Below are 26,645 nucleotides of genomic sequence, written 5' to 3' on the forward strand. Positions count from 1 at the left end.
GGCAAACCTGAATTTAGCCGAAATACAGGCCTGGCAAACCCACCCTTTACTATATAGAATGTGCCTAAGTGACTAGGAGATTATCAAATGTGGAGAGAAGTTTATACAAGGGACAACTAGTCATGGAAACCCCCCTGGCTCTCTTCCCATCCCTCTAATCCAGCTGCTTACAGGACCCTCTGGGAGAGACATGCTTGGCTGAGAATTCAAAAGGGTAAGGATGGAGACTGAACCTCAGACCAGGAAACTTGGGGTCTGCAGCTGATAAAATGGACTAAGAATTTGCTCCTCCACTATGCAAGTGGAATCCAGGGGAGAGCCTGGGGTGCAGTGTTCCAGAGTGGATTGGTAATTACTGGGTCCTAGAGGCGCTCTGACTTAAAATCTCAAAACCATTTGGCACCCAGTGAAGAGCCTACCTAAAGTCTAACCCCTCCCTCCAGGAGTTCCACCTACTGGAATTACTTCTCTCACTCTAGCAACTCTGCCCCAAGGAGGAGAAGCATCATACTTGAGACAACCCCATCTAACAGCCGAGAAGGAAAGCTGAGCATCTTTTGAACAAATGGAAACAATTCTTTCACTTTTCATGGAGATCTTTTTTTTTTCTTTGTTCTTTTCTCTGTTTATTGTGACCTTAATGGTTCATGGACATTTATACATATTTAAATGTGTTTTTATTTCTTTCCTCATTTCTAGCATTTTTAAAAATTTATTTATTTATTTGTTCTAATTTGTTATACATGACAGGAAAATTCATTTCAGTTCATAGTACACAAACGGAACACAATTTTTTATTTCTCTGGTTGTACACAAAGTAGACTCACACCATTCATGTCTTCATACATGTACCTAGGGTGATGATGTCCATCTCATCCCACCATCTTTCCTACCCCCATGCCCACTCTCTACCCTTGCCTCCCTTTTGCCCTATCCAAAGTTCCTCCATTCTGCCCATGCTCCCCGACCCCGCCTCCACCCCCATTATGGATTAGCACCAACTTCTCAGAGAAAACATTCAGCCTTTGGTTTTTTGAGATTAGCTTACTTCACTTAGCATGATATTCTCCAACTCCATCCATTTACCTACAAATGCCATGATTTTATTTTCTTTTAATGCTGAATAATATTCCAATATGTATATATACCACAGTTTCTTTATCCATTCATCTATTGGAGGACATCTAGGTTGGTTCCACAATTTAGCTATTGTGAATTGTGCTGTTATAAACATTGATGTGGCTATGTCCCTGTAGTATGCTGTTTTTAAGTCCTTTGGGTATAAACCAAGAAATGGGATAGCTAGGTCAAATGGTGGTTCCATTCCAAGTTTTCTAAGAAATCTGCATACTGCTTTCCAGATTGGCTGCACCACTTTGCAGTCCCACGAGAAATGTAAGAGTATGCTTATATCCCCACATCCTCACCAACACTTACTTTTTGCTTGTATTCTTGATAACTGCCATTCTGACTGGAGTGAGATGAAATCTTAGTGTAGTTTTGATTTGTATTTGTCTAATTACTAGAGATATTGAACATTTTTTCATATATTTGTTGATGGATTATATATCTGAGAAGTATTCGATTCCTTGGCCCATTTGTTGATTGGGTTATTTGTTTTTTTTTTTTGGTGTTAAATTTTTGAGCTCTTTATATATCCTAGCAATTAAAAATTTGCTCCCATTCTGTAGGCTCTCTGTTCACCTCACTGATTGTTTATTTCACTGAGAAGATTTTCAGTTTGAAATCATCCTGCTTATTGATTCTTGATTTTATTTCTTGAGTTTTAGAGGTCTTATTAAGGAAGTAGAGGCCTAATCCAACATGATGAAGATTTGGGAGTACTTTTTTTCTATTAGGTGCAGGGTCTCTGGTCTAATTCTTAGGTCCTTGATCCATTTTGAGTTGACTTTTTTGCAGGATGAAATATAGAGAGCTAGTTTCATTCTTTCACATATGAATATCCAGTTTTCCCAGCACCATTTGTGAAAAAGACTGTCTTTCCTCTATGCTTTTGGTGCCTTTATCAAGGATCAGATGATTGTATTAAAAAAAATTATTAGAGCATTATAATTCTATGTAGGTCTTGGGTTCATTTTGACAAAATCAAAATCATATATGGAAGGAATTTGATTGCAAGCCCATTTATCACCTTTTCCTCCCCTCTTTTATCCCACTATTCTCTTTCCTCTATTCTATTAATCTTCCTTTCTTCTATATAAACATAAAAGTGAAATTCCTTTTTGCATCTTTATGTATGAATATAGCATGATTTTGCTAAATTCATTCCATTTATTTTTCCCCTTTCCTTTCTTTCCTCCCTCTCATTCTCCCACATCTACTCCACTCATCTTTCCTGTATCTTTATGATATTTGATCCCCTCCCCCACTGTGTTCTTTCCCTTATTCTGGTCTAGCTTCCATATATGAGAGAAAACATTTGGACTTTGATTTTCTGAGTCTGGCTTATGTCACTTAGCATGATTTTCTCCATTTCTTTCTATTTACCAGTGAATGCCATATTTCATTTTTCTTTGTGGCTGAGTAAAACTCTATTATACATATATACATACCACATTTTCTTAATGCATTCATCTACTTATGGGCATCCAGTTGATTCCATAATTTGGCTGTTGTGAATTGTGCTGCTATAAACACTGAGGTGTCTATAGAATGCTTATTTTTGTTTTTTGGATAAAGACTGAGGAATAGAATAGCTGGGTCATGTGGTGGTTCCATTCATAGTTTTTTGAGAAATTTCCACACTGCTTCCCAGTACTATTTCTTAAATTGTAATATTATTTCTGATAATATTTCTTAAAGGATGTCAAGAGAATATTATCATTTTCTTATGAAAGGTCCCAGAAAAAACATGTACCAAATGCAAATCACAAAAGTACACATTGGCTATCAAGAGGGAGTTACATATTCACAGAAGGTGCTGGGTGGGTGGGAGATCTGCAACAGAACAATAACCATGGGAATTAGATGCAGAAACAATGTATCAGCTTAACACAGGCTTTAAGCAGAATAGCATCCACAAGAGAAAGCAGGCTAGTTCCTTTGGTGTTAGGAGCAAGGAGAATAGCGCCCAAGGGCAGACCCACCAAATATATTTGTATCAGCTCACCAAATATATTTCTAATTGTTATTCTCAGTAAGAGATAGCAAATTTTATCACTTTTATTTCCAGAAAATGACCCATTCATACTGGGCATTTTGGAATAACACAGCCTTCCTTTTGTGAAACTATTATTTCATCAACTGAACCCCAAAAGAACAAGAGGTCCCCTCAGAAAGTTTCAGTGCTAAGACACAGAAATTAATCTTGACAGGAATGCAAATGTTCCCCACATGAGAAGCATTGTTTAGAAAGGGCTGATCTTGGGAATAAATGACAATTGATTTCCTTTACCACGTGACCTTTATGAGAAATGAAAATCTGACGAAACCACCTGAAAAGGCAGCTGTGCTACTATGCCATCAACACCACCCTGAAGAAATGATTTTAATGATCTGCAAGTCTTACACATGGGTGTGACTGTCCAAGCATCAAGAAAACTTACCCTAATACACCCATCTGACCCAGCAGTGATAACTTCTCCCTCATCCAGCATTATCTGGTTAATGGGACCATGGTGACAAGGCTTCATTCCAGATCGACAGAGCTCCACTTTGATGAGACTGGCTTCCCAAAGCAGTAGGTTGCCCCATTCTGACCCTGAGAGCACCTGGTAAGTGTGCAGAAGGAAAGAGATGTCACTAAAGCAGATGACTATATATATATATATTTATGTCTCAAATAGTAGGTGATATTTATGTCTCAAATAGTAGGTGAGAGTTACTTTTACGGGTGATTTGCCTTGATTATGTAAAATGTTTGAATTTGGGAAAATAAGAAAATACAGAAATAAAAACTCACTACCCCAGATATAACCCCATAACTCCAGAAAAAAACCCATTTTGATGTATATCTTTCTAGCATTATGAATAGTTTTACATCACTGTGATTAGGATACATGTTATTGGCAATTTTTCAATATGTATATATGTAGATTTCTTTGTACATTTCTTAAGGGTCTAATCCAAGAGTAAAATTACTTGATCAAAAATTAGAGATGTGTTTAAAGTCCTTGATAGGTGAGATTCTGCATTTTAAGTACAATACTATCAAATTTTATAAGATGTTAGATAAGTTGTGAGGCTGTTACTGAACTAGGAAGATTATAGCATAACAGTATCTGATTTCAAATAAGGATAATATCTGGAACCACTTCAAATTAATTTATTAAATCAGCATTCCCACTGCTTGTACACTTAACATTTATTAAGTTATTTAATGCTAAAAAAACATGAACTAAGGGTTGGGATTGTGGCTCAGTGGTAGAGCACTTGCCTAGCATGTGTGAGGCATTGGGTTCGGTTCTCAGCACCATATATAAATAAATAAAATAAATGTCCATTGACAACTAAAAAATATTTTTTAAAAAGCATGAACTAGGTACATTTATAATCTATACCATATACAGTTGTGCATGTTGGATACTTTATTTTTCCCAAAAGAAACAACTCTTTTTTATACCCACCAAAAGAATGATATGGGCCAATGCTAACTCATTATTATCCCTATTTTACAGAGGAGAAACCTGAAGCACAAAACAGTTAAGTAACTTGCCCAAAATTACCCAGAGGAGTTAGGATCCCAGTCTAAGCACATGGCTCAACTCTCCTAACTACACTGCGTCAGAAGGGAAATCCTATAGTAAAGTGTCATATGAGTTTGCTTTTCTCTAGGACCCCTGGCAACTTTTAACCCAAAAGTATTTGTTGAGAAGAATTTCTGGATGCAGAGAACTTTGACTAGAAAGGTCATATTTTCATAGAGCTTGTGTGAAGACTGATGTTCCCCATGATGCCCTCTGGTGGAGGAGGCTTTGGCCTTATTTTTGCCTCCCAGCTCAAGGGTTCTCTACTCCCAGGACCCCTCCACTGGAGGAACTGATGACTGTACAAAGGATTTTTACCTACCCTGCCTCTATTGCCTATTAATTATTAAGCCTTGATCACTTGTAGTGGAATCTTTAGACTTGTTTTCTTCTCTTTTTTTCTACAGTATTTTTAAATTGCCACAAAATAATTCTACATATTTATCGGGTACAGGGTGATAATTCAATACATGTACATGATGAATAATGATCATATCAGAGTATTTAGCATTTCATTATCCTAAATAATTTGTCCTTTCTTTGTGCTGGGAAGCTTTGAACTTCTCTTTTTTAGTTCTTTATAAAACACATAATAATTTGTTGTGCCATAGGACTTAGAACTTATTTATTTTTTATAATTGTGTCTTGTTGCCCATTGTCCACCTACTCTCTATTCCCTGCTCCCCTTCTTTTTCCTAGCCTCTAGTGACCACTATTTTACTTCCATGAAATTAACTGCTCCATATCTAAAGCCACCAGAGGTGACCAAAACCTATGAGGCATTTGTTTCAGAAGTGTCACTCTACCCAGCTTTCCTTTCTATTGGTCCTGAGAAGTTAAGGCCTTCATCATCTCTTTTCAGATGATGGTAACATCTCCCTTCCTAGCTTAACTCTTTGACTCACAATTTCCCTTTCTCTAATCCATCTGGCATTTTATTAACAAATTTGTCCACTTCTTCTTTCATTTGTAACACTACTTTGCCAATGTATGAAATTCTGCCTTGCTGTTAAACTCCCAGTGCATTAAGATCCAATCAAACATCTCAACTCAGCATTTGCACTCTTTCCCAGTATTAATGTCTTATTCCTTTCTGCTCTATAAATATCCAACATTTATTCCTAGCCCTAAATATTTCCTTTTGTGACTTTATCATTCAAAATAATTTCTTTCTCCCTTACATCTACACAAACTCTACTGAACCTTTTCCAAAAAGTATTTTGTATGATGTTCTTTACAAGGGTTGTACTAATCTTAATTCTTAAAATATTCACAATTTGAAGCTAGATTGATTTGATCATCTTATAAGTTTGTACATGCTTCAATTGGCATCCAAGAATTTTATTTTATTTTATACACAATGTGTTTTGAATTGAGACTATTCCATTTGGTAGATACCTAGACCATTTGGTTTCTTGAGGTTACAGTAATATTATAACTGAAATAATCACATTAGTACTATATAACTCATTCTACTCAGAAATCAAATAAAATATTAATGGAGAACTGGTCCTAATTAGCTATTATTTCATGAAACAAGCCCATAAGTTTTATAAAAGGAAGAGAGGAAATGAACTAACAATATTAAAGAATAAAATAACAGATTTAATTACAGCACTACAGATGTCCCTACAAAGCAGCTTGATCTTCCTGATTAATAATCTGACAATAAAAACAAAAGTCATAAGAGTGTATATAATCTCTGACCCAGTATTTCCTCTTAGAGCATTATAGCAAAGAAAAAACAGGAAAAAGGTTAAGTAATTCTGCAATTCTGTGATATAATTAAAACTAACAAGTATGGCACTGTATTGATACATGAAAATGCTTAGTTACTTTATATATAATATTTAGCAAATATCTATCATAATTTGGATTATGATATTTTCAGAATATATTTTAATTACAACAGATAATCTGAAAAGTAACACTAAATGTTCATTACATTGACAAGTATAATATCTGTTGTTCTTATTGGCAGAACTTCTTAGAATATATTATGTGTTTTTATATATGTGTGTTTTCCTATGTGTACTTGAAAATAATTTTATTATTGTACAACAGCGGCTATACTGACCTTCCCATCTGGGAGTTCCATGTAGCCTTCAATATCAGTAGTAGTTGTTTTGCCAAATCGACCTAGTGATCCCTGCAACTTGAGCCCAGTGAATGTATAAGCCATTTCCCAGAACCTGCACACAAACAAGAAAGAGATCAAATCTAGTTTGAGTAAGTTTTACTCATTTTTATTTTGTATGATCCAAATACTTACATATTTCATAATCACATACATTATTTCATTTATTCATCTGATCAATATGTAGGAAGTATCTACTACCTGTCAGGCAAAGGTCTATGCAATATGAATTTAGCAATAAGAAAAACAGAGAAAAAAACTGTCTTCATGAAGTTTATATTTTGTATTATTGTGCTGTTTGATTCAGCAGCCACCAGCCACAACTAACCATTTGAATTTAAAGTAATTAGCATCAAATAAAATTAAGAATTCATGTTTCAGCCAGTTCAGTCAATTTTAAGTGCTCGATAAGTGCATATGGCTAGTGACTCCTACATGAGACAACAAAGAACATTCTGGCCTGGAAGAAAGTTCTAGTGGACTGTACTGTGCTAGGGGATATAAAAGTTTACGCCCAACGTTTTAACTTACTAGCTGTGTGCCTCTGAGTGATTTTATTGAAGATAGCATGCTTTTATTTTCTCATGTATAAAATGAGAATATTAGTAACATCTATCTTATAAAACTATAAGTTTATATTGCACTATAGTGCAATCAGTACATGTTAATTAATACTAACATTTTCTTATTAATAATTTAAACACATAGACAATCAGAATGCTAAAGATTAGCAAAAATAATCTGGCTAACCAACTAGATATAAAACAGAAAATGGGAAGCATCAATAAGCCAGTAATACAAAGCCAAAAGTCCAGATTACCAACATCTCCAAAGGTATTGTAGATCCCCAAACATATAATTCCATGTATTCTCTTTCTTTCATATCACTTCACATATGAAGTTAATTATTCAATGTTTGTCTTTCCCAAAAGATTCAATGCACACAAAATATAAAATGAGAAGAAAAATTTAGCCTATAGCTAGCAGAGAGTTTCTTTAGAATTTCCTCCAAGATTACATTTAAAAATCTGTTTGGTTTTTCTGTATTTCTAAATGGTTAATAATATAAGACCAAATATAAATTGGGACAAGAGGAATTTGAGATAGAAAAATGTCTTTCTCTTAAAGAGACACTGGGGTGGGTCGCAGTGGCACACTGCAATCCCAGGGGCTCGGGAAGCTGAGAAAGGAGGAATATGAGTTCAAAGCCAGCCTCAGCAACCCAGCAAGACCCTGTCTCTAAATAAAATACCCACGCGCTTGCACACACACACACATTCACACACACACACACACACAAAGGAGTGGGGATATGGCTCAGTGGTTAAGCACCTCTGGGTTAAATTCCTAGTTACCCACCTCCCAAAAAAGAGACACTGAGAATCAGATTATGGGTAGCTCTGGGGTAATGATAGAAGGGTGTTAAATAAATGCATGGGAAAAAAATAGAGAAGGATAAAATCATTCCATCCTTGAAACAGACAAGGGCATGACACAGTGAAATGAGCATGGAATTGGAGACAGCAACCTGAGATCAAGATAAGGTTCTGGGCTGGAGTTGTGGCTCAGTGATAGAGCACTTGACTAGCACATGTAAGGCACTGGGTTCAATCCTCAGCACCACATAAAAATAAATAAATAAAGGCATTGTGTCTATCTACAAATAAAAAAAATACTAAAAAAAAAAAATTAGGTTCTGCTACATTCAGTACTGAGGGTCCCCCGTCAGGAATAATAGAAATTGTCCTACAGGTGAAAACTGAGTTGCTCCAAATAAGAAATTTAATAGTGTTGTGAGAACTCAATGTGAAGTTAAAAACATCATACCAAATTTAGTTATTAAAACTCTATTCAGGGCTGGGGGTTCAGTGTTAGAGTACTTGCCTCACATATGTGAGGTACTAGGTTCAAATCTCAGCACCGCGTGGCGTGTAAATATATGGATGAAATAAGTGTTCATCAACAACTTTAAAAAGTGCTATTCAAATTCTTTTAGGAGGTGACCCTATGAGAAGACAATAGGCTAACGTTAAAGCCTTCCTTTCATCTCTGCTCTCCTCAGAAGTAAAATTCCACACATCTAATTAGAAAAGGTACACCACTAGTTAATTTTAAAAATACACATTTGGAAATTATCCTAATTTTCTTAACAATATAAAAAATGTCTCCAGGCCTTAGATCTCCTTAGAAAATACCTTTGTAATATGTATCAGCATTTCTATTCATCCCCCGACCTACTTGATGTGGCCTGATCCTGCTGTAGTAAGCTGCTCATCATCTTCAGGATTGAAAGTAACCTTAAAAACGTCCAGAGAAAAAGCTTTTTTCCTCAGTATGGGTCGTTCTTCTTTCCAATCCCAAATGGTCAGTGTGTAATCAGGGGAGCTACCAACAGAGGCCAACAAGGTACCATTGTAGTTAAAGTCCACATAGGCATATGCCTTTTCAGTTCCATCTGGAAAGATGAATAGGAATCTAGTAAATAAGGGCAATAATTATTTCATCATCAAAAAGTGTATTAAAGAGAGAAAGAGAGATCTTGTGATATATATTAATGTAAGAATGCCAAGAATTCCCTTGAAGGAGCAATTCCAAAATCATCTATCACCCTGGGTTTTAGAATAGATTACATAATACAAAGGGGAGGGTGGAGAAGTCATATTCATATTTTGTATGAGAAAAATTTTGTGAGCATGTTCATCTTCTGGAGGAAGGGAAACACAAAAGTATATTACATAATAGAGAAAAATTAATCTATGATTTAAAATTTGTCAAACAACAACTCCAAAAACAAAAATTGGCTGCTGAAATGAATTATATGAAAAAGGTAAGTATAAAATAATTTGATGATTAATTTTCTACTGGAGTAGAACCTAATTAACAAGTTATAAGTATGGCCACAGAGAAAATTCAATCCTCTAGTTATTCATCAATGTTCTAGTTATTCAATTAAATAATAATCTAGATGTTACTGTAAAGGGATCTTGCACATGTAGCTAATAACCATCATTAGTTGACTGTAAGTAATGATTGTCCTTAATAATCTCATTGGGCCCCTGGCCTACAAGTTGAAAAGCCCTGGAATTAAAACTGAGAATTCCCCGAAGAAGAAATTCTACCTGACTGCTACCATTAATTCCTTCCCCAGAGTTTTCAGCCATCAGGCTTGATCTACAAATTTCATACTTACTACCCTCCACAATTGTGTAAGCCAGTTCCATTAATACATCTCTTTTCCATTTACTACTAATTTGATTTCTATGGAACACCCTGATTAATTCAATAATCTCATATATGCAGAATGTTGTTAACCTTGAACATGGAATATTTTAAAGATTTTACTGCACTTACCTTGAAGGATTCTGTAGGGCCTCAGAGAAGGATATTCATAGATGATAATCTTTGGAAAACTCCCTTTTTCAGCTACTGTGAAGTAAGTTTTATGTGGATGAACCTACAAAAAAGAGAATCTTACTAAAATATTAAAAGGAATATTTTCATATACATAATCCTATTAATATAGTACTCAGTGACCATTCTTTTATAACTTATTAATTAGGATCTACTCCCATAGAAAACTAAAACTGGGCATCTGATAATCACCAGAGGGATAGAATTTGAATTGAAAATCAGAAGAAAGTAAAGATGAAACTTTAAGTTTTACTTTCATTAAGACAGTCATTTTTAACTTTATAATTTTTTAACTGTCATTAAAGAAACTAGAACAATGGCTCTCAATCCTTAATGTACAACAAAATCATTTGAAAAGCTTATTAAAACACAGGCTGGAAGCCCTTACACCAGTGTTTCTGATTCAATGGGTCAGGGCTGAAACTTGAGAATTTATATTCACATTTCTAACAAGTTCAAATGTGATGTCTATGCTGCTGATCTGGGGACTATGCCTTAAGAACCACTAAATTGGATAAATTGTTTTCCTTGCAAATTTTCTACACAAAATTTAGATACATGCCAATCTAAATTTTGTATAGGAAATTTCATGGAATGTATATGTCTGGGTCTGTTTTCTGCTACTATGGCAAAATACCTGAGGCTGAATAACGAATGGAAATTTGTTCTGGAGAGTAAAAAAATCCAAGATTAAGGAACTACATCTAGTCTTTCATGTAGCATCATCCCATGGTAAAAGGTCAGAGGGCAAGAGAGGGTAAGAGTAAGAAAGCAAGAGCAGGCCAGATTCACTTCTATAATAACCCTCTATCTTTAAAAAAAAAAAAAAAAAAGAACCCAGAATTCTGGGTTGTAACAAATTCTCCAGGCCAAAAATAAATAAATAAATAAATAAAATAAAATAAATAACCCTCTATCTTTATAGCTAACCCACTTCCTCAAAAACACTATTAATCCATTCAAGCCCTACTCATTCCTTATTAGGCATACTTCTCAACACTGTTGCATTGGAAATTAAGTTTCTAATGCATGAACTTCAGAGGACACATTCAAAGGTTAGCAGTATGAAATTCATTGTTTCCAGAGTAGATTATATCCCAATTTTTAAATATTTACCTTGGACAAACTTACCTAAAATGACTGTAAACGTAACAGAAGTGAGAAAGATACAATACTTATAAGCCAGACACAGGAAAACATAATAAACAGGCTGGATAAACTATTTGTTTCAATGTTTTAAATAATAAACACATATAAATTAGATAGAATTATATATTCATTTTGTTATTTTTGTTCATTGATCAGTCAAAATGCAGGAAGAACAAAATAGTAAAAAATAGAAATAAAAGTAGGGTATTATAAGAATAAGCTATTTAAAATATGTTGTATTTATAAAATTCTATCTTCAATTACTGTTTTGCAACTCCTGATTACATATCTAAAGACAAGGAGCTTAGTTCTCAGACACAGATGGCAAGTCCTGTTACCCAAAACAATGTAGTAGCTCTTTTTCTTCCTTCCACTCTCAGGATAAGATCTATGATCAGTCAATTTCCTACTGGCAAACTGCCTCTTATCCTGTGACTGAAGTAAATCCTTCTCACTTTATCTTAAAATAGGCTCAGGTTGAGAGGAGGGACACTCAATGAGATAATGGTACCACTGAGTACAACCAGCATTTATGGAGTGCTTACTATGTACCAGACACTGGTCTAAGTTTAACATGCATTAATTCTATAAATTTCACATCAATCACAGTATTATCATTCCCATCTTATTGATAAGCAAATTGAGGATCAGAAAAATTAAGTAATTGTCTTCAGTCATCCAGGCTGCAGTGTGGTAAATGTGAGAGGATTCAACCCCATGTTGTGAATCCAACTAAGTTACAGGAGAAACAATTGAACCTTTCCAGACCTATTTTTAGAAGCTTTTTTAAAAGGTCGAACCTAGACTTGAATCTAGATTGTCCTTTATTCTAGAAATAATTGATAATTTAACTCTCCTACTAATGTGTCATTCTTTGGGACTTGCTGCTCACTGACCCAACTAACCAATGAAGAAGGGAATGGGACTAAGAAATTGAAGATCCCAGGAGGTAGGGGTAGAGAGTAGCACTACACCTGTCTAGATACCCAGTGACAAGGAAATTGTATGTAGGCTATGTGACCACAGACACCTGGAGATTCAGATACCTGAATGGAGATTCCTTCACCTGTTTAGATCTTGTCCAAAGTAAGTAAAAACGTTTTTACCCCTTAGATTGGAAGCTGCTGTGGGATTGAGTTTTGGGCGTTTTGCTTTCAGCAGAGACCTGGAATTAGTAAATTAACACTCAACAGATGAATTCACTCTGCCTTTTCTGGAAGATCATTTATAGGCACTAAACACATTTCTCACAGATTTCTCATAGCCTTGCCAAAGTATTTCTCATCCTCAACTGAATAGGACATACCAGGTGACATATAGTGGAGGAGAGGCCTCCGTCGCTATCTAGCTCTTGTACACATTATGAAAACCTTGTGAACATAAAACTGCTCACATCCAGGTAGATGAAAATTAAGATTAGCATCACTGCCCACACCACATCTCTGACTACTGTCCTCAAACCAAATTATTTAATAACAAAATAGAAAATATAAAGACTACTAATGACCATAAAATGATAAATAAATACATTATAATTAGAAGTTTTTTAGTCCTCTACAAATAGTGTGAGTCTCAGGCTCATGATACTTTATGTTTTTTGTTTTGTTTTGTTTTGTTTTTAATTTTTTTAACTTTTTTTTTTACTTTATGGTTTTTATAGATCTCCCTCCACAAAACCTATGACCTTCACATTGGGTTCATATTATTTGCACAGAACTATAGTCACACTATCATGTACTTTGTTAGATAACTTTCAAACCCTTTGAATTCATAGAGGCATAGATTTTTCTTTCTTTAAATCTTTCACTGTATGTTATATGTAGAATTGGATACTTGGTACTATATAATAAATTCTTACTGAGTTTATTATTAACTAGTCTTAAAGTCCCTGAAGACAGGGACTTTTATCATCTGCATATGCCATATATAATAGATGATGATCAAGGAAAAAAAGAAACATGAAATTCTTTCACTTCGAGCATCTCACAATATCCTATTTCCATAGTCAATCTATCTCTAGATCATATCTGTGGGTCTCACATTCTCTTCCTGTTCTTCATTCCCTGCTTTAGAACCCAGATCAAGAAGCTCAAACACTTCCTCACTCAATTCCACTTCAAATCTAAGTGTGGAAAAAACCTGCACAACTGTATGAAAGTCATTTAACCTCTAAAGTCACAGTTTCTCCACAAAATGGAATAAGAATATAATGAAATTATTATTATCATATTGGTGGAGGCAGGGTCAGTGAATGTAGTAATTGTAATCAACTTGAAAGCACCTTAGAATAAAGATGGCCGTGGCTCTTGTGTGATCCCTCGGTACCATGCATAGTGTTGGCACCCAACAACTTCTGTTAGTGGGTCCACAGAACAAGGAAATATGTTGTTTTCTTCTAAGTTACTAAAGGCATACCCCAATGACACCAATTCCTTGACCACTGCTACTTCTCAGGTAGATCTGTTCTTTGGTTTTAAAATTAAGAAGAATCAGTTGGTTCCCAGCGATATACATCATGGTATCACTGTCTAGAAGCTGTAGGTTGGCTCGCTTTCTGCAGTCATAACCAAAAGAATGTCTGAGAGAAAGTTGCTAAGGAAAAAAAGTGAAACAAATGACCATCCTAAGACAGAAGATTGATGAAATATTTTAAAAATCCATAGTCTTAAGTAAAGATTCAAGGCTAAAGTAATTGATTTTTTCCCTGAAACTCATAATTTTTTTATGTATTACTAACGCAATTCTATTATTAAATTTAGTAAAAATTCTCATATACTGATTTAGTTACTATTTTAATTTTCCTAAAGGAATATTGAAAGCACATTATTTTTTTTTTGTAATAGTAGATGTTAAACCAAGCCAGGAATGGTGGCATCTGCCTATAATCCCAGTGATTTGGGAATCTGAAGCAGGAGGATCATAAGTTCAAGGTCAGCCTGGAAAATTTAGCATGACCCTGTCTCAAAATTAAAAAATAAAAAAGGTAGAACTGTAGCTCAGTGATAAAGTGTCCCTGGGTTCAATCCCCAGTACATCCAAAGAGATGTTAAACCTTCTGCTTAGGTATCACACACAAGGAAAACTGTCACCTAAATCATTTCATTTTCCCTTCTCTCACTAAAACTAAATCTCACCATATAACATGGGACACAGTCCATGTCTTCAAAATCTTTGTACTTGATGTCTGATAGATTTGTTGACTAACCATAGTAAAAAATAACATATAGGCCTTTTTCCCTGATGTTGAAAGACAAGATATTTAAAATTCTCACAGTTCTATAAAATTCTAAATACAACATTTTATAACACAAGTGCTGTAATAAACTAACATAAATGTAATTGAAATTTAATTCATTTAAATAATGAAAATCACTAATAATATAGAAATATATAATCAATAAGTTAACTCCTTCTTTCTACCCTTGTTAGTATGTGCATTGGTGTGTGGGCAATTGTATATATGTTTATATTATAGAGTAAAATTATACTATACTTCAAAAAATGAATTTTAAAAAATCTGAGTTACATAAATATCTTGTAGGGTACATTGTTAATACACAAGTCAAATTAAAATAACCCAAGATATAACTGTAATAAGTAAACTAAATGAGATGGATCCATGAAAAAATTAGAGTTTGCAGAAGAAATATTATACAACATATGCTAAGTTGATAGATTCCTAATTTATAGGAATTCATTTCTGAATACCAAAGTTGAAAGATCAATGAAAGAATAGTTCTTGAGCTCTTGCTTAAAAACAAATTATGACTTTAGAGGATTACAGGATTTTTTGTTAGAAAAAAATTCAGAGAAAGAAATTATGTGAAACCTTTAACAAGAAAATATACATTATAATAAAGAATAGTTTAATATAATTTGAATAGTTATGTATAAACAATTTATAACCAGTTTTGTTACTTATCATCTAATAGATACATAGAAAGAGAGGATAAAACATTTCAGAACATTTGCTCTATTCAAGAATAAAGAATTCTATAAATTTATTGAAGACATAAATGTCTAAAATTTAATCTTATACAGAAATGTGAATGAATATGTGTGATTCAGAGATCTGAATGACGTTATTCAGACCTCAAAACCTGGGACCTCATTAGCCATAGTGCAAATAGAGAGTTGGAGGTACATTAAGATTTCCTGACCTTTATAGAACTTGGTATAGGGCAGTAAGTTTTGCCTACTGTCTTTTTGCATTTCCCTGAACTACTGCTCTCACCTCTCCTACTTCCTTCTCTTTTTTTCCCTTTCTTTTTCTCTTTCCAGGTGCCAATATAATACTGTAGAGGGCTAAACATGTCTATACATGAGATTAGAAGTGGATTACCATCTCTTCACTAACTTGAGTCAATATTAGCAATCAAAGATATTATCATTTATTTAAATCTTTAATTTCACAGGGGAGAAAAGAAAAAAAAAATTCACAGGGGATGGTGGGAAGACTCCTTCTTTCATGTTGCTCCTCTGATCAAAGGATTTTTCAATTCCAGATTGGCACTACTATGAAACCAAAGAACTAAATTACTATGTCAAAGAGACATCTACATTCTCATCTAATTGTAGTACTATTCATAATGACCAAGTAATGGAAGCAAGAAGCTACCAACTGAGGGACAAATCAAGAAAATGAGACACATAAGCACAATGGAATATTATTGAGCCATAAAAAGAATGAGATTCTGTCATCTGCAACAACATGGATGAAACAGAAGATCATCATGTTAGGTGAAATAAGCCAGGCACAGAAAGTCAAATACTGCATGATCTCACTCATATGTAGAATCTAAAAATTCTCACAGAAAGAGTAGAATGGTGGTTACCAAACACTGGGGAAAGGAGGGAAAGAGAAATGTGGAAAGATTGACCAATGAGCACTAAGTTATAGTTATATAGGAGTGAGAAGTTTTGGTGTGCTATTGCATACCAGGATGACTATAGGTTATGATAATACACTGTATTTTAAAAGCTAGAAGGAAAGACTTTTAATACTTTCACCATAAATAAATATGTTTGAGAAGATAGACATGCTTAACCTGATTTAAGCATTTCATGATGTATACATGTATCAAAACATTGCATGATACCCCATAAATCTGTATGGTTTTGGGGTTTATGTATCAGTTAAAAACAAATTTTAAAAAATCCAAAAGGCCAGAATGCATGGGATTATACCTCCCCAAATTCTCCTCCTCTAAATTATATTAAGAGCAGAAACTGCTTCTCATCATCTCTATTTCCCAGAATTCCTAGTACAGTGTCTTGAGCCAATTAGCTATTTCATATTTGCCAAATTAATGAATGCATAACTAGAGTCTGATCTTTTCTTTTTAACCCAGAGGTAATTGGCAGTCCCTTATCAGAGTTTTGAAAATATTAAAATATATTTTAATATTGCTGCACCTTCAAAACTCCCTCTTGCCTGTAATTCCAGCAGCTCGGGAGGCTGAAGCAGGAGGATCATGAATTCAAAGACAGCCTCATCAAAAGTGAGGTGCCAAGCAACTCAGTGAGACCCTGTCTATAAATAAAATCCAAAATAGGGCTGGGGAGGTGGCTTAGTGTCAAGTGCCCCTGAGTTCAATCCCTAGTATCCCGCTCCAAAAAAAAAAAAAAAAAGTTGAGGTCCTTCTTACTAATATGTAGAATATGAACACATTCTCAATTAAAGACTCTTCTGTCCTTGTTGTGAGTTCCCAGTATTGGGGCTCAGGAGAAGGCACATGTGAAAAACCACCTGGGAGGCTTTTTCAGCATACAAATGCCCAACTTCTCCACACAGAAATAGCACAGTAAGTCTAGGAAGTCATCAGATCATTGTGTACTTCGGGAAAAGCTTCTGGAGAACTATGATATATCAGTCCTATTCCATTTTTAAATATCAGGCTGGAAGAAAGCAAACAGCCTGACTATTGTCATAAACTTGTCCAAAGACAAAAAAGAAAAACCCTAAAGAAAGAAAATTACAGCTACAAGATGATTTGGAATGAATGAATTTAGTCATGTCTAGAATTGAACCAGAGTTAGAAGCTACATTAACAAAGTATTCTATTTTTATGCAAAGGCACAACTGAATCAGGGAATATACCCCATTCCTGAAAGCACACCTTTAATAAGAAGGTAGTCAGGCCATGTAGCAATAACCACTACCCATCTGAAGTTGGAAGCATGCTCAATTGCCAGCTGAGGACCACAGTTGAAATTATCTTTTAACCATCTGCCTCACAAACTAACATCATAAATGACAAACATTAAATCTTCTGGTCATTTATCCCCACTTTCACAGACTCTTATTCTTCAGACCAATGAAAACTTACTATTTTGTTCCCTATTTCCTTGGGATCATCTTCTCCAGTGATTCATCTGATACCTAATAAAGTATTAAAGCTTGAAGATGGCCACATCAGTGTTTTAAGAAGAGAAATCAAAGATTTAGCTTGAAAGGTTTTAGCAAAGGCAGGCCAGGCTGGAAGAAGAGGGAAGTGAGAATAAGAGGCCCGCGTTCTCTTTCAAATCACATCTCATGAATTCCTGCCTTTTTCACCTGTACAAAGAAAAGCATCATTTCTCTTTATAGTTATCTGGAATCAAATAAAAGTTTAGTTCAAATTAAGATCAAATGCTCTAAGGGCGTAGATTCTTAGAATTATCTAAGACAGAAGTTAGTAAATTGTTTCTATAAAGGAGAAGGTAGTATGTATTTTAGGTTGTAGGGGCCAGATGGTCTCTGTTACAACTATTTAACTCCTATACTATTATGACAGTTATAGATAAGATGTAAATGTATGAGTGTGACTATGCTGCAATAAAATTTTATTTACTAAATCAGGGTAGAGGCTAAATTTGCTCCACGGGTTATAAGTTTGCCAACCCCTGACTCAAAAAACGAAATCCCCAAATTATGCATATGTAACTGGAGTGGATACACAAGTACAAGAAAATCCAGTGGTATGTTCGAATTTGGAGTCACAAAAGGCATTGAGGCAAGTTCATTGTAATCATAAAAGAAGCTCTCTGATATTTTCTTCTTAGGCTTTTCCTCTGCTTCTTCTGCAGGTTGGCCAGGGGGTTCCCGAGATGCTAAAACATTAAAATATTTTAACTAAGAAAGGTGTCTGGTGAATCCTAAAATTACATTTCCTAAACACAGGAGGAACATACATATGCTGGCAGTATACTGGCAGTAAGTCCCACACTGGCCTGAACACAAGATACTACCTACTACTGAGCAATGGAGGAAGAGTGAACATGCTTGTGGGAATTAGGGGTGGATGTTGAGCTCTGGTCATAGTTTCAACAGTTTCAAAGAATGATTTCCCATCAATTCCAAGGGAAAGTTGGTGAGCTCTGATCTAGAGTAGAACACTCCTTAGATCACCTCAATTCCCAGAAGACCAAGTATGAGAGCTCTATATGTGAGCCTCAGAAATGGAATATTCAACTCCAAGCTCTTAAAACTACCTTACCTGACCGTACACAATACTTTTCCTTTTATTATCTGCACACATATCCCTACCTGCAAATTTTTCTTTCTCTGGATTTATAACTGTGCAATGTGACTCAGAAATTTATCCTTAAAACAGTAGCAATTACCAACAGAAAACTAAAAACATTTACCTGGGCCACTTTCTGTATCATCATATGGAAATGAACTTGAACTTCCTTCCAAGTCTTCCAAATCTGAATCTTCCTCAAAATATGATTCTTCCCCTTCAGTCAATGTGTCATCTGTGGTTTCTTCGAAACCATCTTTTGCTGGAGGTATTAAAAATAATGTTTTGAATAATTTCTAAATTTTGAATTAAATACTCTCTTCTTTCAAAAGTAGCTAAAACTTCCAATTTGCTCATGCTCTAAGTATAAGAAGTATTCAAAAATTCCTAGAAGAATTGTTTCATTTGATCAGTCTTTTAACTTTAAAAAAATATGAAGCTCTTTTCTGTAAGTTCATTTCCATTTTCACTTTTTTCCAGTATATTTTCTATCACTGTATATTTACCAAAAAAGTAAATGATAGAGAAAAAAGAGATTAATATACTGTTACCATAATTTCAATTCAATTGGATTTTACCAACATTTATGAAGGATCTGTTAAGACAAAGACAATGTTATTCAAGAATGACCCTATCTGAGTTTGATTATTTATCTTGGAAATTATATACCAGGACTAAGAATATTGGCTTCAGGACAAGCTAATAGGGAAAGAGAATTGGAATGGGAGTAGAAATGGTCCCAGAGATAAACCAACATTCCGATCAAGTCCAACCATGGGCATGGTTAAAATATACAATGTAAAAGATACTTTCACAACGTGAAAGGTAGGACTAGGGGTACTTTCAGAATAAGAAATGGTAAGTGCACCAGAATTTCCTAGTAGATCTATCTAAGATGAGGCTAAGAGAATAAGGACAAGGCCTGAAACTAATATGAATGAGACAGAAAAGCTGGGTCAAGCCAATTAGCTAGATAATAGGACACCATCTGGAGGAATGTACATTTGGATGGAAAGAAAGTAGTCCTGGGTACCTGAATAGGCTAAGCACAGCATGGCTTTCCCATAGCAACCAAATACTATTTCCTCGTTTTAAGATTAGGGTGTTAAAAAAAAGTGTAACACTCTTTTTTTTTTTTGTGGTGGTGGTGGTATTGGGGTCACTGAGCCCAGGAGTATCTGAACTACCTCCCCAGCCCATTTTATTTTATTTTATCTTATTTTACTTTATTTTAAAACATAGTCTCAGCCATGCTGACCACAAAGTTGTGATCCTCCTGCCTCAGCCTCCCAAGTAGCTGTGATTACAAACATGCACCACCATGCCTGGCAAAATCAATACTCTGAATCACCGGTCACCCTAACTAAAGGAGTTCCAACTGCCAGTAGGTGACTTAAAGCTGCCATCTAGGTAATGAGGTAATTACTGGTATAGGAAGAAGGAGTAAATATAGATGGAGAGCAGATAATAATAACAATAATAATCATAATAGACATTTCAAGGCTAAGGAAAGGATGCTGTCACTGAAGAAAAAGTAAAGTTTGGAAACAACACTAAATTTGCAAAAATTAGCAAAGCAGCAGATCTAAGCAATTTGGTAATTCCTAGAAATATCTTATAATTTTTGATAATTCCCAAATAGACTGGTGAATGACTTTCAGATTTTAAGTATAAATCAGTAAGTATTTGCCTTTGTAGTCTTGGAAACAATCTAAATCAACATCAAGAAGGAAAAAACACAAACTCCATTTTTTGTTGTTGTTGTTGTTAGAACTAGAAGCACTTTACACTCCAAGTCAAAATGGATATTGGGGATAGCAAAAAAAGAAAAAAAGAAAGCTGGTAAAATTAATGCATACTGAAGAAGAACAGGCACAGGAGGAAGGAGAGAGAGGTGATGAAGGAGAAAGCATTCCACAACCATAGATATCAAAAAGGACTGGCTGGAATTTTTGTTTTATATGGCTTAGGATTTTATATGTAATTTTCTTCAATATTTTTCTTCTCTTTAGCCAATGAAAATAGGAAGCCGTACGACTTTTTTTCAGGGGCTACCACAGAGACATATTGCATTCTATAAATAGTTTACCTCTACGATTTCTTGGTTTTCTTCTATCTTCTCTATGATATTGGGGATACAATGAGGAAGACTATAAGTGATATGATTGTGCCCATAGAAAATCCATGTGAACTATCCATAATTTATTGTAATTTTAAAAAGTATATTATTTCATTTTACAAAAAAAGAAAGAAAAAAAAAAAGAAAGAAAGAAAGAGAGAGAGAAAGAAAGAAAGAGAAAGAGAAAAGAAATGTTATAGTAGAAACTTCCCCTTTGGCCATTATGAGGTAGCAGGTACTTGATCACTCTCTACTATGATTGTGGAATTTATTTTCTCCTCAATTCTATTTTTGCTCCATGTATTGTTATGTTGTTATTAGGTGCATACATATATTTATGACTGTTATGTCTTCCTAATAAATTGATCCTTTAATATAGCCACTCCAGTCTTCTTACGCTTACTGTCTGCATGGCAAATCTCTTCATACTTCATTAGAGGATGTTGAGGAAAATTATTTCACCTTATCATTTGGGGCTCTAATACTCATGATGGATGTGCTAATTAATGTGCTAAGCATAGGGCTAGGCCCCACTTGATAAAGCCTTCCCTTAAGAGGGCGAGACATAAGAAAACAAGGTCCTGAGGCAGTGATAGACACAGGATCATTATCATTAAATCCATCCATGGAAAGCTGAAAGTAACATCTAGGAAATCTCTGCCAAAAAGTAGACAATTTTGGTCAGAAAACTAGGGAGAAAAGTAGAAATGAAAGATAACAATTATAAGTTAACTGGGCAAGAAAATTGAGGTTCAGAAAGCTACAGTAATTCCTCCAAGATCAAACATCTTTAAGTGGTAGACCCAGGGCTCAAAACCAAAGTCTAGCCCTTTCCACTATATTAGAGAAGTCATTAAAGATTTAATTGGACCTCACAGGTGAATTCCAGACCAGATGTATAGGACAGGTTGTTTGTAATGAGATGACAGTAACTTCTTTGTGCCAGAAGCAGAAGATAAAGGATTAAAACACTTTTTCTGCCCTTAAATAACTTAAAGTTTGTAAGGAAATTAACCAAGTAAACAATTTCTATTCTATAAATATAGATATGTACTATTTAAAATTTTTTAAATTCTTAATTTAAAATTTATTATTTATTTACTAATATTAAAGTTATTTTACCTAAATTTAATAATAATAACATGTATATTATCTTTACTTACATTTTGATTCTGATTTACTAGACCGTTTATCACTACTTTTTGATCTTTCTGATTTCCCCCCATCAGTATCCTGATCATTTGGTTCCTTCATGTCTCCTGTAAATGTAAAATTGAGATAGATAAAAGGACAATGCTATAAAATAGAAATTAATATATTTTTTCCCCTGATGAATTTTCCCATGTGTTGAAAATTCCATGTTTGGGATGGGGTTGTGTTTCATTGGTAGAGCACTTGCCTAGCATGTGTGAAGCACTGGATTCAATCCTCAGCACCACATAAAAATAAAAAACATAAAATAAAGGCATTCAGTTCATCTACAACTAAAAAAATTTTTTAAAAAACATGTCATGTTCGCAGGGTATCCAATATGACACACCAGCGGGGTGTGGTCACCGTCAGACAACTCAGCAAAACAGCAAATTATAATCACAGATTCCCTTTCTCCATGCTAACCTGGCACTGTGAATTTCCAAAGGTCCACAGTGAATCTTGACACCCAAGTCCATCTTTTAAGTAGTGCTTCACCACTAAAATTATCCCTCCACCATCTTTCCTTTAATTGTCTCTCCCTTTTTCTTTATCCATTATCAAATTCCCCTGGTGTTACTAATCAAACTCCATTTAAATATATTTGTCAAGCACACCTAGTATGTACCAAGTCTTACATTAGGCACTACATTACTATACTGTGCAAGAGAAATATGGTACCTAACTTTATAGAACTTGTTTAAAAATATAGATATTAAACAAGCAACTGAAATATAATGAGTGCTACAAAAATGAAGCAATGGGATGCTGTAAACATAAACAGCAAGAAGCTTAAACCATGCTTGGGGTTTAAAGAAGAGGTGTTTGAGACCCAAGTAATGATGAAGAGCTGGCCAGCCATAGAATGGGGAAAAGTACATTAGTCACAGGGAACATCAGAGAAAGGCAGAAGGCAGCCTGTGGCCTAGAGTGGGAGACAAAGGAATGTGAAGAGGCGGCAGGTGGCAGATTTAGAAATAGTCTCTAAACTTCCCTAAGAAGTTTAGGTCTTGTTTCTATGGCAATTAAAAGCCACTGAATGGTTTTAAAGAGGGAGTGACATAACAGCTTTCTCTGTCTTCTGTCTATATTGCAGCTCTTTGAAAAGAACTCTGGTACCTCCAAGTCTTCACTTCTCTACATTAAACATCCCATGTTTCCTCCACATTATTTCATGGCCTAACTTGAACACATAATAGAATAAGAGTTCTATTGGGACCAGATTTGTGGTTATATTCATGTTTGAATCTCAGAATTACCATGTAACAAGCAATAAATTAAATCAATTTACATCAATTCCTCAACTGTAATGAGAATGAAGAGAAACTACTCACAGGGCTGATATGAGGATTAATTGAACTGGTACATTATTATACTTTCCTGGTGTCTGAAGATAGACTAGTGTGCCATAAGCAGATATGATGTGAATTATATGATCACTGATTAATGAGTAGTGTATGACTATTTCTCATCAACTAGCCGTTAGGGCTCTTTCCTTGTTTTCTTGCATTATAATGATGTCCTCTCTTTATTTGGGGGACAATAGTGCCTTGACCAAATGTTTTTGCTATAACTTTTAGCAAAAATAATAGGTCTTAACATGATGCTCATGTCTAAGATAATGCTTTACTTTTAAAAAACATTTATGTGGTTTTACTTTTCTTTTTCTTAATCCTTTCTTCCTTTCTTCTCTCCCTCCATTCCTACCTACCTACCTACCTACTACCTTCCTTCCTTATTTCCTTCCTTCCATCTCATTGTAGGATGTATGCCCCTTGGGGTTTAGGAGTTGGGGTAGGAATTGAATGATAGAAAATTTTTAAGTAGCAAGATCCTTGAAAATCCATATTCTATCATTCAGTGTATTTTTAGACACATAGTTTTTTTATGCTTATAGCAAGTAACTGACTAAAAAAAAAGAACTGTGCAAGGCAATGCCAATTTTTGCAGACCTGGGTTGCAAATTACCACATACAGTAGCTAAAACTGTTCAGATAGGCTCTAAAAATATCTAAATGCTATTTTCTCCCTTGCTTTCAAGACTCTTCATAATTCAAGTGAATTCAATTCTTAAAACTATTAAACATGTTTATAAACTGTATTATGCTTGGCACAGCAGAAGACACAACAATGAGCAATCTATATCCCCTAGCCTTAATTTATAATTCAAGAAGAAGAAATCAACAATTTTCTTTCAATATACTCTGAGAATAAACTTCTCTTCTAAGTCACTGATTCAGATCCATCTGAATTTGAGGAGAATTGTATGTTTGATAGTCAATATGAAAGTGGTGGTTATAATGATTTTTTAAATCATTTTATTTTTTATTTATAAGTTGTACATATTAATGGAATTAAGTGTGATGTTTCAACATGTACATATAGCACTGATCAAATCCAACTTTCCCTTTCCACATCCCACCTTTCCAAAACTCTTTAACCACTATTCTATATTCGACATTTTTCTATTTATAATATTTATTTATTTTTAGCTACTACATATGAGAGAAAATAAGCAGTACTTGTCTTTCTGTGTCTGGCTTATTTCGTTTAACAGTACCATTCATTTTGTTGCAAATGACAGGATTTCATTCTTCTTTATGACTGAATAATAATATAAGAAAATAATACTATAGTTTCTTTATCTATTCATCTGTTGGTAAGCACCTATGCAGATTCTATATCTTAGCTTTCTGAATAATGTGAACCGTGACACAGTAAACATGGTTGTGCAGGTATCTCTTTGGTGTGCTGATTTAATTGCCCCTGGATATGTACCCAGAAGTGGAATAGCTAGATCATGTGGTAGTTCTAGTTTTAGTTTTTTTGAGGAATCTCCATACTGCTCTTCATAATGGCTATTCTAATTTACATTCCCACTCCAGTGTTTAAGAGTTTCTTTCCCCCTGAATCCTTGCCAGCATTTCTTATTTGAGGATAATAACAATCTAGCTGTCATGAAACATTAATAGGTAATCATTTATTTGATAAAAATCAACATTTAAAATACTGGAAAGAAACTAAACTACATGATGCAGGCCCCAATAAGTAAAGGCAAGGTGGCTGCTGGGTTTGCCCACAAAACTGAACTGATATTCTATTGCTGCTGATCAATTGAGAAATAAATGAAAGCTTTTAGTCTGAGAGTTCCCCATTGTTTTAGTTTTTCTATTGCTGTCATAAAAATTATGTTCAGCAGTTTAAGTGACGCTCATGGATTATCTTATAGTTTTGTAGATCAAAAGTCCAGCCAGGTTCAATGTCAGCTGCCCTCTGCCTAGTCTCACAAGATCAGAATCAAGGTGTTGACAGTGCTATCTTCATTTCTGGAGGCTCTGAGGAGGAATCTATTTCTGGGTTCATTTAGGTTGCCAGCAAAATTTCATTCCATGTGGTTGTAGGACCTAGACCCCTGTTTTCATCTTGGCTGGTTGTCATCTAACAGTCATTCTAAGCCTTCAGAGGCCACCTGTGTTCACTGGTTTTTGGTCCCCTTTAAAGCCAGAAATGGGATTGACCAAATACATTTCAATGATTTGCATCTCATAGTTTTCTTTCCTCTTCCCACCAGTCAACATCATCTTGAGATCATCTTCTACCTTTTAGCCTTTTTTTCCCTAAACACATTTATTTTAAACATACTGTAACTGACTCTATCCTGGATATAATAAAAATAGGCTGTAAGATCTAATGAATTTATTCGTAAAGTGGGTAATAAACAATTACAGTAAACAAAGATGCTGAACCACAACAAAAGATAACTTGGTGTCAAGACAAAAGCACTACACTTTATTCTATGCTAACATAAATAATAAGTTTGTCAAATGGCTAACACTACCAGGCAGTACTTTTTAATATCACAAACCAGTCAGGTTGTATATAGTGTGAAAGAAAATACTGGACCCACTGTTCTTAATTTGCAATACTGGATGATAAATATTGTGATCTATTCTTAGTTTTTTTCTGGGCTCTACAGGGTGACAAAATAATCTGTAAAAAGCAATTGAGGGCTGGGGTTGTAGCTCAGCGGTGGAGCGCTCGCCTAGCACGTGCAAGGCTCTGGGTTTGATCCTCAGCACCACATTAAAAAAATAAATAAAAAATAAAGGCACTGTGTGCAACTACAATTAAAAAAAAAAAAAAGCAGTTGAGCAAGTCATGTACCAAAGGCTACTGGACTCCTGGAGATTAGCAGCATAATTGGTGAGATGAAATAAAATGTTTCTTTGTTTTTAGATCAAAAAGATTGGGAAATTGATGCTTTGGCGCCAAAGAGATGTGGGTCCACATTCCAGGTTGGCCAAGGAATAAGTTCCTTAATATCTTAGTCCTTTTTTATGTAAAGTGGGGTTAATACTATTGTCTAGTAGAGTTGTCATAATGGGTAGTAGAGGGCTTGTTTAGCAGGCATGAGGTACTGGGTTAGA

At 34.8% G+C, this 26,645-nt stretch overlaps 1 protein-coding gene across 1 annotated transcript in view; it reads right to left on the reverse strand.

The window, feature by feature from the left end:
* Positions 1 to 22,281, reverse strand: part of CFAP44 (cilia and flagella associated protein 44) — a gene marked incomplete at both ends in the record, with an annotated part of 96,454 nt that extends 74,173 nt beyond the window's left edge. The window contains 8 exons of the mRNA XM_081302687.1: positions 3,567 to 3,731; positions 6,784 to 6,898; positions 9,082 to 9,298; positions 10,195 to 10,297; positions 13,819 to 13,981; positions 18,342 to 18,495; positions 19,033 to 19,170; positions 22,191 to 22,281. Coding sequence (XP_081158813.1) covers positions 3,567 to 3,731; positions 6,784 to 6,898; positions 9,082 to 9,298; positions 10,195 to 10,297; positions 13,819 to 13,981; positions 18,342 to 18,495; positions 19,033 to 19,170; positions 22,191 to 22,281 — 1,146 coding nt within the window. The remainder of the gene's footprint in view (positions 1 to 3,566; positions 3,732 to 6,783; positions 6,899 to 9,081; positions 9,299 to 10,194; positions 10,298 to 13,818; positions 13,982 to 18,341; positions 18,496 to 19,032; positions 19,171 to 22,190) is intronic.
* Between the last annotated feature and the right edge of the window lie 4,364 nt (positions 22,282 to 26,645).

Source organism: Spermophilus citellus, assembly GCF_964194105.1.
Source record: "Spermophilus citellus genome assembly, chromosome: 7".
Lineage (NCBI taxonomy): Eukaryota > Metazoa > Chordata > Mammalia > Rodentia > Sciuridae > Spermophilus > Spermophilus citellus.